We start from the raw sequence: 10,920 nt of genomic DNA on the forward strand, positions 1-10,920 counted from the left end.
GATCGGGACGAGCTAGGGATGCGGAACAAAGCAAGCGGGAACGCTTACGGCGTCAATGCACACTTGATCACGGGTTCTGCACTTACCTGCGACGTTTCTGGTCGTTCAGCATATCGGCATTGATGGGAGTCGAACACTCCATCGGTTGATCGTTCTTGGGCGGCGAATTGGAATCCATTTCGTGAAATTAAAGAACAATTTCAATGCAAAAATATTAGAGCGTCGCGTTGTTTGTCATTTCCAAAACAAGCTTGACAGTTGCGTGAATGTAGCCCTTTTTCTGGGTGTCCCAGCAGCAGTGTTGCCAATCGAACAGCCGTTTTGTTTATGTGAAAATGCGTCTGGGAAGCAGTTTTGTGAATTCATTTGAAAGTGGTTTGAGCTGTTGACATTGGTTTTTTCTTGCCAACAAACAAATATGATCTTAATTTTATAAGAATAGACAAAACGCAAATAAAATTTAAATACAAAATACCACAGGAAGCTGACGTTCGATTTTGACAGCTCCGAGCCACTGTTTACGTTCCTTTCCAAAGTAGTATTCGGAGTCGAGTGAACAGATTACACCGGAAAAATATCACAGCAAGCCATGGCGGACCCGATGGAACATTTGCTTGCCCTTAAGGGTACGCCTAATTAACGGGTTGACCTTTCGCGTTTTCGACCAGCTCCTTACGATTCGCATGCTTATTTTCAGTGATGCGCCTGACGCGCCCAACCCTCATCAGTCCCCAGGTGCTGACGGCCGAACCGAAGGATTTACCGCAGCATTCGTTTGAAAAGATCATTAAAAACGATGCCACCTCGGTGGCGGACTGTGAGACGATTACCGCCGGCCAGTTTATGCTGCTGCCGCAGAGCTTCGGTAACATTTACCTCGGGGAAATGTTTTCCAGCTACGTGTGCGTGCACAACTGCCGCTCGCACCCGGTTTCGAATGTATCGGTAAAAGCCGATCTGCAGTCGAACAACAATCGCCTTAGCCTGCCGATTCACGCCGACAAGACGGGCCCGGTTACGCTGAATCCGGAGGAAACGATGGACGATGTGATACACCACGAGGTGAAGGAAATCGGAACGCACATGTAAGTACGATCGGCCTCTCCGAGCCAGCGCAAGCGGCATCTGGGTAATATTCTGTTTGGGTTCTTGCAGTTTGGTGTGCGAAGTATCGTACATGACGCCGGCCGGATTGGAGAAGTCGTTTCGGAAGTTTTTCAAATTCCAGGTGGTCAAACCACTGGACGTGAAAACCAAGTTCTACAACGCGGAAACGGATGACGTGTATCTCGAGGCGCAGATACAGAACATCACCGTTGGGCCGATCTGTCTCGAGAAGGTGGAACTGGAAAGCTCGGAGCAGTACACGGTGGTATCATTGAACACTCTATCGACCGGGGAGTCGGTTTTCTCCTCGAAAACGATGCTACAACCGCAGAACAGTTGCCAGTTTCTGTACTGCATCCGACCGATACCGGAGATCGCACGCGATCCGAACGCTCTGAAGGCAGCGAACAACATCGGCAAACTGGACATCGTGTGGCGGTCGAATCTGGGCGAACGTGGCCGTCTGCAAACCAGCCAGCTGCAGCGATGTGTAAGACAGTGGAGAACGAAACAGGCTTTCCTTTCCGATCATTTCAAATTTTCCATCCGTTTTTTTGGGACAGCCCCTCGAGTACAGCGACCTACGATTGATCGTGATCGAAGCCAACAGTACGGTGCGCATCGGTGAGGGCTTCAGCTTCCGGTGTCGCGTGACGAACACGAGCGAACGGTCGATGGATCTGCTGATGAGCCTCAACACGAAGGCGAAGCCGGGCTGCGGTTACAGCGGGGTGACCGAGTTCGCGCTGGGTGCGTTGGAACCGGGTCAGATGAAGGAATTCCCCCTAACCGTGTGTCCGGTGCGGCTGGGGTTGATCGTAATCTCGAACCTGCAGCTGACGGACGTGTTCACGAAGCGCAAGTACGAGTTTGACAACTTTCTGCAAGTATTCGTCGTGGAAGAGGACTATCGGGAGGACGACTTTCAGGTGGACAAGTACGTACGCTACAGCATTCCGGCCACCGTGTAGAAGAAGGGTTCCGTGCCCGTTCCATTGGCCCAACTCGCAACAGGGTTATTAGCGATTAAAGTGATACAGTTTCGGTGCAATCGATGGCGCTGTTTGGGGGTTTGGGACATTTATTTATTTGTTAAAATCTAATAAAACAGCACGACGAGAATCCGATCGTGTACGTCTGTTTCACCAGTCTGTCTTTTTGTTGGTGTGGCTTTTATTAGAACGAGGTCTGTTCGATCAACCAGATCTGTCCTCGCTAAAACTCCCAGGAGAGGTGCTGTCGATGGATGTGGACGCGATGTAGACCGTTTCATTTGCCCATGCGCTGGATGGACCATTCCTGCTGGCACAGTGGACACCGGTTGTTCTGCTTGATCCACAGGGACATGCAACAATGGTGGAACGAGTGGTTACACTCGCCCCACACGACCACGCAGTCCTGTCGCCCAAGGGTGTCCTTTTTGCTTTCCGCCTGACACCGTAGGCACGCATCTGGAAAGAAGCGAAAATGGACATTGTAGTAAGCAAAAATAAGTAAAGTAAGCATTGTAAATAAGGGAAAAATAGCATCAGACAATCAGACACACGGCACGGAATGTTATCACGAAACAGATGGCAGTTAACCGCCGATAAGCGGCACGCTGACTAATTGCGAATGGAATGGGCGGTGGGAAATACCGAGACGCCTGTTTTTTTTAATTTATTAAACAACGAAAACTTAAGCATGGCCATTGGCACTGCGTTTTTATTTTAATCCGAACATTAATTCCGTTGGTTTAATTTGTCTTTAAACGCCGATCACAATCAAAAACCTAAAATCAGAGTGGAATAAAACCAAGCAAACACCCGAAAGAGTCACGCGTTCCTTTTAATGCTTGCGATCTTCAAGAAAATCGATATTTTAAAATGCTCCTCAATGGTCGTTTCACCATGAAGTCTCCCCGTTTGATATTCCCCTCAATTTTTAATTAAACTTAACCTAAGAGAGCGCGTGCCAGGGGTGTTTCTTGTGCATTACGCGCGAACATTCCGCGAGTTCTTTCCGACTCCCGTTGCGTCAGCCGCCGCTTTGATTTGCGTCACTGTTGCACATGGATTTGATTAATTTTTGGTCAACAACTTTCGGAGAAAATAACATTTCTGTGCGAGAACTTAGCGCAAAACATGCTTCGCTTTCTCTTTATTGCATGTGCTGTAAGGAAGAAGGACAAACCAATGATAGAAGCCAATAACAAAAACACCTCATTTGCCCCATTCATTGAAGCATTCATTCATCGGTATGCAGCAGCGTGGGACGCCCGTCGGAAGAGTCTGCGCGCCGAGAATGACGCAAAACCAACAACAAGTTGCGATTGGTGAGGGTCATTATGGGTGTTTAACACTTGCGGCAACGACAACGATCTACATTTCAGTATGAACGGAGAGAAAGTGATCTTTTCGATAATACGCATCAATATCGAACCGAGATGGAAGTTCCTCTTATTAATGTCTCATCTCTGTGCACCCGGATTGTGCATTGAAAATTAATTAATCACGACGAAGTGGCTGGATATTCCCGTACGGAAGTCGTGCTTTCGACCCTCTGACGTAAATCCGACCCCTAACGCCTGGCGCACGTTGGTTCTTGTGATTGCTTCCGCATAATTTCCGTTACTCAACAACAACCAGGACTTTGCTGGATGAGTCGATCGTTCTTCACCAAATTGAACGCAGAATTGAAACAAAGTATTCATCCCTCTCTGGTGCCCTTTTGGGGGGATACATTCGAGGATGCTTGTCAGTGATTCCCCCCTCAACGCACCGCAAGGAGACATTCTTGTTGTTCCCATTTTTCTTTTGCCAGAACAGTGCACGGTCACGGTGCGAACGTGCTCTGCGTCACACCAGAGAAACGGACCTCGATTCGCGAGCAGCAAATCAAACGATGGTTCGAATCGGGAAGACTCAATTGGCAATTGACGAAAGGGGGCACGGCTCTGTCAGCCGTGGCGTCCAATTGGTCCGAAATCTCGAAACGGTCTCCCCCCGCTGAAGTGATAGCAAACCAATTTCAAAATTGATACCATCGCGCGCTGCTATCATCTACGCGATCGATGGTATCGATTGACAAAACGGCGTCACGGTCCCCAGGGGCCGGGTCTGTAATAGCTGCGGAGAGCACTAATCAATTTGTGGCGTCAGGGAAGAGAAGTCGCGAACGCGGACCACCGCGACCGATGGACGCGACGCCACCACTATTTGGGCGTCTGGCGTCAGCGACAATTTAAGAGTGCCGCCTTTAACGCAACACAGCCATCACCGGCGGTTAACGATTTTTGCATTGGTTTGCGAAAGGACGGACTGCCACCACTGATTGTTTGCCGGGACGGCTGCGACGATGGCCGTTTGCTGGCCGGCCAATGAAGTATGATTTGAACCATACTAGCTTATATACTAGGTCTAAGACTTGAGAACCGGACTGTTTTCAACACACAAAAAACGTTTATAAAATGTTTATACAAATTTCTATTTTATTCAAAGTATGTGCCATCGCTAGCTATACATTTCTCCTATCTCTCTGCTAAATCGTGGATTCCCAGGCGAAAGAATTCTTCGACTTTTTAAGTAAACTAATTAGTCATCCAATTTCGACTTCCTCGTAGAAAAACGAAAAGCTGCTCAGCCAATACGTGTCCTATCGAGGAAAATGAGTGATATTCGGAAAGAACCAAGTCTGGTGAATAACGCGGGGAGGGATAGCAACTCCCATCCAAGTGATTTGATAGTATCCTGAAACATTTTGTTTTTTGGGGGGCCTCGTGCTTGTTTCCACGGGCCACCAGGCGCCCCCATTGGAACCCCCTAGAATTGCATTTTGGTCGTTTTTCGATAAATGCATGGTTCAAATTGATCATTTGTTGTCAGTAGCGATCGGAATTAACGTTTGCATCAGATTTTAGGAGCTTGTGAAACACCAGAACTTTCTGTCCCATCAGAAAGTCCGGTTTTTTGGAGTCCTTTAAGGCTTTTTTTTGTAAAGTCAAAATCGCCATTTTGAAATGTTTTAAACCACTCAAAGCACTGTGATCTTCCAAACACAAGTCCCGACAAGCATTTGGTGCGATTCCGAAGCAGCTTTCTTCAAGAGGAGCAGAAAAATAATAATCCCCGCAAAACGTCATTTTCAGGCACAAAAGTTGACATACTTTAACCCTTTAAATGATGGGTTGCAAACCGAAATAATTTTTTTTTTCGACCTGAAATCATTTACCTGATGTCAACACAAGGTAATGATGAATGAACCGCTAAACTGGGAAGTCCCAATCACCAGGTACAGCCATCTTTTTAACAGTCCGGTTCTCAAGTCTTAGACCTAGTAAACAGAGTGTAGCTGTTTGAACGATCATCTGAGAGGTTCACGTCAGATCACGCGCCAGGGCGGCAGTCTCAAAAAGACATCTTCGTATACATCGGGAGACGCCACCCGGCGGCACTTTTGTCCTGGCCGAGCAGGTACCGCTAATCGTTCTATTTTTATCGGTTCGCTTCAAAACATGTTCAGGGTCAAACATTTCCGGTTCACGCATTTTCGGTTGTTACTCATCACGACCCGACCAGCAATGTCGCACACGTTTGAGCGATGTTTGCGCAAAATAGAAACACACATCCGCGTAATGGTCACCGGGCCGCCGGGTTGAAGGTTGACAAGATGGCCCCGGGGTGTATCGAGATCTTAGGATCAAACCGAGAGGGGGTCCGAAAAACAAAACATTCACCATGTCTTTGCCACCGCGCCGGTTGCGGTTCTTCGCCGTTAGATCCGCCACGTCTTTTCGGCCCGGCGGTTTGGTCCGAGTGTGTAACGAACACCGGTGCGCGCTCAAGGACTCTTCCGCGTGGTGTAAGCAATTCGTGAAGTGCGCAAAATCTAATGCGCAACGTAATGCGCATCTCGTACCGATGCTCCAGATCCGATCACAGGTGATCACCGAGCGACCCGGGAGAGGGTGAACGTACGAAAACAACATTTTAATTGCACACTGCTCGGCTGCTGCAATCGGAGGGGCTGGGGAGTGTAGTGTGGCCGGAGAGCATGCTAACGCCGCCACTTCCTTGTGTAGCCGTCGAGGAGCTGTTGCTGCTGTCTGCGGCTGCCTACATTACTGCGCATCTATACTGATCGCCGATCAGTGACCGCACTCTGATCAGACGCCTCGTGGCAAGGTGGCCGCTGTCAATGACTGTAACAATTTGCCACATTTCTTCTCGCCGACCTTCCTGCTCACAGGAGTCACACGGCACGCTGTGAGCGGGAGTGATTGAAATGGCGCCAGTGCGCTCGCCGCCCGCTAAATAAGACCAAAACACGTGTCACGTGTTGCGGAGCGATGATCGCGACGATCGCGGCCTCGTAGCGCTTTGCGCCATACGCTTGCGCTGCCTCCGCATAACCTCGCCCCGAGCCGTTCGTTCTGCTGCGCGCGTCAGTGAGTGGCCATGGTCAGGATCGTCACTACGGCTACGCGAACCGTATCGGCATGTGTGTGTGTGTGTGTCACCACAGTGGACACACCTCCAGGCCGTTCTCGTACAAAAAGATTGTGTTTTTCTCTTACGATTTTGTCGACACACGTCGGAACGGCGGCCAACCGGAAGCGCCGGTTTGCGATCCTGGAGCGCAATAATTACTAGTGCGCAGCGAAATGTGGCATCCCGACAATCTTTTCGCGCACCAACGATCCTGACCGTGGGGACGAGCGACGAGCTCGAAATCTGTCATCCTACGCCGCCCCCGGTTACACTTGAGTGCTCCCCGTCGGTAAATTGGAAATATAAATAGCCAATACTAGATCAGTGGGCGCGAGATGAATTTCGACGCAAACGAAAACAAACACAGGCCGGTTCGCCTGATGAAGGTCCGAATTTTGCCAACTGCGTGTGGCAAGTTGGCGTTCTTTTTCGGTGTGGTAAGGGGAGCAAAATACTATTTTCGCTGCAAAGAGCATACTTTATGACAGCTTTCCTCGAACGAATCGGCGAAACGGGGACGAAGAATTAGGCCGTCACGGGCAGCCAACTTTTTTGAGATACCGATTCGATGTCTAGAGTCTGTGGCCCAGTTAGTTCCTACTTCCTACAGACTTCCTACAGAAGAAATAAAAAAGATTTTTATAATAAAATCTATCGCGTAATTGATAAACAGATTGCGTGCTACAGCGGGAATGATATTACGCTGCGGGGCGATGATGCACACGTCATTACAATGATAGCGAATAAATCACTCAATGTGAAATGAATGTCACCTTGCCATCCACCTTTAGGCAGTTCTTTTGCGGTACACGTTTTCGCATAGCCCCGCCAGGCGCACTCGGAGTTTGATTTGTTGAAACACACACAGATACCGGGGAAATACCTCTCTGTTAATTGCTCTTTGCCTAGATGCTGGATGCTGAAGAATGATCACCCCTTGCCTTGCCATCTTGTATTAAAATGGAAGACATTCGGGATGCGAGGGGGGAGATAACCATAATTCATGTGCAAAAATTTCCACGCCAACAGCATCACGGAACAATGATTAATTTACCAAATTGAGCTGCCGGAGCTGGAAGCTCCATGCTTCAATTATAGCTCCCGGTGCCGAAAACTTGAACGTGACCGATCCGGACCCGAAGATAGGATGGTGGCGAAGAAACGCACGAGTGTCGTCCGTCCGGGATAAAGGCACACACGACGGTTACGTGCCGGCGGGCACGTCGATATTACTGTCATAAGATGGGTTAATTGGATTCCCCACGAATTACGCACCGCTGGCGCCACTCTGTGTCATTATCCCATAAATGTCGAGATCTTTTGATGCCCGAGAGCTGCATTGTAACAAAAAGTGTAATTTTTGGACCTAGTAAGCCAGCTGCCAAAAACCGTGGCCATCACAGTGGCGCCGTATTCCATTTTCCGCAAATTGATTTCAACCAACTCGATCGCATTTTATTACATCAACCTTGAGCAAGCGCCGATCGATGCGCGGCGGCGAATGGCAACCGAACCTCGAGCGCCGGTGACGTTTGCGGAATTTATTTGGAAAGTATTTTTCCACTGCCTACTATGCCTTCGCATCGCATCGCACGTCATCAGAATCCCAGAGTAGCCGTCACGTCACAGAACGTCGCAGAACGAGCCGCGGCCTTCTGTGTTGGAGATGTTGGGACGACAATTGACAGCTCTCAGTAAAATCAATTGATCCGTGCCGGCACCGTGGCACCACCTTCGGGGTGACAACTTTCGACCACCGTCGTCCGGTTCGGTTCCAGAGAATTGACGGCCACACGCCAAACCGCGAATTGCGCCGCCCTTTAGATCGTACGCACGCAACGCGGTCGCCTATGAATTAACATTCATTAGTGAATATTCGCCAAAGCTGAGTCAGCCAGCTGCGCCATTTTGTGTTGTCTTTGCTGACAACGCCTACTCTTTATCGATTGATCGTGTTTTGGAATCTAGTATCTTTGGCATTTCATCATCTACGGCCAATCTTGCGTGGGACACTATCGCCACGGTTGCATGCACTTCCCGATCAAACCCCGAAATAGTCCGCCGAAACCGGATGAATCATGCCCCGGAGGAATTCGCTCACAACCACCAGCTTGCTCGGGGGCTAGACACACCCGATACGGTGGTAAGCGGACCGGGCGTGGTTCGAAGTTTACGTGGCAAAAAATAGACTAGCGCGGACCATCAGGAGACAGGTGCCATGACCACCTCCAAAACCTCCTCTGCCGGCCGGCCGTCCATTAATAGCGCGCGCAAATCATGTGAGACGATTGATGACGTACGTTGGTCCCCACATCCCCACACGTGGTCGGGTTGGCGGCACTCAAAGTCAGTCACACCCACACGTGGAACGCTTTCTCAATGAATGCGCACCCTGGGCTGGGTGTTCCGGTGCTTAAATAGTCCTGGTGTTTATCCTGGGAACGGCGCCACACGTACCTGGACTTTGCAACTGCCTTGCACCGGGGGGGATATTCTACAAAGTCACGATACGGTCATTACCAGTTGTGGGTGGCATCGTCATTGCGGGTGACCAAAGGGCATAGTTCGTCCTATACACACCCCTTTTTCTGGCGCTCGTTATCACCGAAAGCTGGTTGGCTTAGTCTATGAAAACCAACGTTTGATAAGGCAACGTCGTCGTGCCTTTATTATTGGTATGCACCCAAAGACGCCAGGAAGTAGACTTCGCTTTGGTTCGCTTGGCAATCGTTGGAATTTGTCCTGAACATGCCCAACACATTCCTGGATGATGTGGTTGGAATCTCGCTGCCAGTAACGATCCTGTCTCCCCCCGACTAGACGGCGGCAGCTCTGATATGAATATTGTAACCAATAATTCAACTATCGACAACTTGTTTCGAGTCAGGTTGACAGGTTCCGGTTGACTCTGTCGGCGGTTGAGAATGCAATCACTCAAGGATCGCTTGATTAATGGGTTCGAGCGACGGCACGTGCGAGATTAAGGAACGCAATTCGATGATTTACCGATGTCGTCCTATGTGGATCTCATTAATGCCTTGTCTGTTACGTAACAAGCAGGTTGGGTGCGCTTATGTCATAGTCTGGATCGGAAGAACCACCAAACGATCCGCTGGGTACCAACCGCCAATCAGTCGGAGGTGAGGTCAAAATGGTCAAAATGGTGCAGAAAAAAACAACTGCGAAGGAAGTCTCTTTTCATCGTCATGTTTCTGTGCGTGTGTGTGTGTGTGGAGCAACAACGAAAAACAAATTGTGAGCCGCTGACGCGCGCTGTCAGTGACACACCCCCCAAAAAAGAGAGGCAAACATTCTTCATGTGGCACATGTGGTGAATCGGTGACGACGATCGAGCGACGACGTTCGGACGTAGCGCGCAGCCGCGCATGTTTGACATTGCGCCAATGTCAGTTTCATTAATTGGCACACACCGCACCAAGCTCCACAGCCGAGACCTCGCCACCGATACGATCTTTGCCTTACACTGAGCACGGCTCGGGTAGGGAGGAGACTGATAAAAGGAAGACGCGACGCTAAAGCGCTTCCGCCTGCACGGCGATGCGTACGTTTTATGGGGCCTCTAATTACACTTGCGATTTCGGATACTTCATAGTTGAGTGCCGCTTCGGAAACCGAAAGCAATCCAATCCAATCCAACCAACTACCGCAGACCAGAAATGAGTGATTCCTGCGGTCCATCATGACCGAGTGGAAATTTCCACTCCAGAGTCTGATGGCCACCGGAAGAAGGCAGTATCGGCTACTCTAGAACCGCACACACTACATGGGATACGTGTGGAGCACGTGCCGGTAGGCACACAGGTCCCGACCGCGTCTGGCGGTTACGTCAAGATCCGACTCGTCGCCGCCGCCCCTCTAGTAGTCGTAGTGGCGTCTTAATGGACTAATGAGGTAAGTGGCATGCTGCACGTCGCCTGATGTGCTATAAATAGTCAAACAAGGGCTCGAAACCAGATTCCGGAGAGGGCTGACTGCTGGTTATGCAAATGAAGCGGTTCCGGCGTCTAGACCGACGTAGGAACCTCAACCGGCACGGCCGGTTGGAGAGCAGCTTTTCGCTCGCCGATCACACTATTCACTGTTTTAGTAGCCTGGCCTGATAGTAGTCTAACGCCTCGTCCAGACTATGAGAAAACTGAGCCAGTTTTTTTACTGTGCTGGCGTCCACACTAGCAACTTCTGGGCGAAAAATCCGTGAGCTCCAGTGAGTGAAATGACAGTTCGTTTGTTTTTGTATTGATTTTTCAGTTTCCTTTCCTTCTCCTTCTATTGCCGACTTACAGCCCTATTATGGTTCTCGATTCGAGTCGTCGAACGGTCATCT

At 49.7% G+C, this 10,920-nt stretch overlaps 2 protein-coding genes across 2 annotated transcripts in view; one reads left to right on the forward strand and one right to left on the reverse strand.

The window, feature by feature from the left end:
- Window positions 1-578: 578 nt before the first annotated feature.
- On the forward strand, window positions 579-2,078 carry LOC128276002 (probable trafficking protein particle complex subunit 13 homolog). The gene is made up of 4 exons (XM_053014469.1): window positions 579-626; window positions 698-1,085; window positions 1,156-1,597; window positions 1,671-2,078. Exons 1-4 carry the CDS (start codon window positions 590-592, stop codon window positions 2,076-2,078), a joined length of 1,275 nt encoding a protein of 424 aa, XP_052870429.1. The 5' UTR covers window positions 579-589.
- Window positions 2,079-2,241: 163 nt separating this feature from the next.
- The window catches only part of LOC128276003 (RING-box protein 2-like), an 11,472-nt gene continuing 2,793 nt past the window's right edge, over window positions 2,242-10,920 (reverse strand). The window contains exons 2-3 of the mRNA XM_053014470.1: window positions 7,177-7,190; window positions 2,242-2,558 (exon numbers count right to left, since the gene is read on the reverse strand). Of these exons, the coding sequence (XP_052870430.1) occupies window positions 2,377-2,558; window positions 7,177-7,190 (196 nt within the window). The 3' untranslated portion in view covers window positions 2,242-2,376. The remainder of the gene's footprint in view (window positions 2,559-7,176; window positions 7,191-10,920) is intronic.

Source organism: Anopheles cruzii, unplaced genomic scaffold (genome assembly GCF_943734635.1).
Source record: "Anopheles cruzii unplaced genomic scaffold, idAnoCruzAS_RS32_06 scaffold00277_ctg1, whole genome shotgun sequence".
Lineage (NCBI taxonomy): Eukaryota > Metazoa > Arthropoda > Insecta > Diptera > Culicidae > Anopheles > Anopheles cruzii.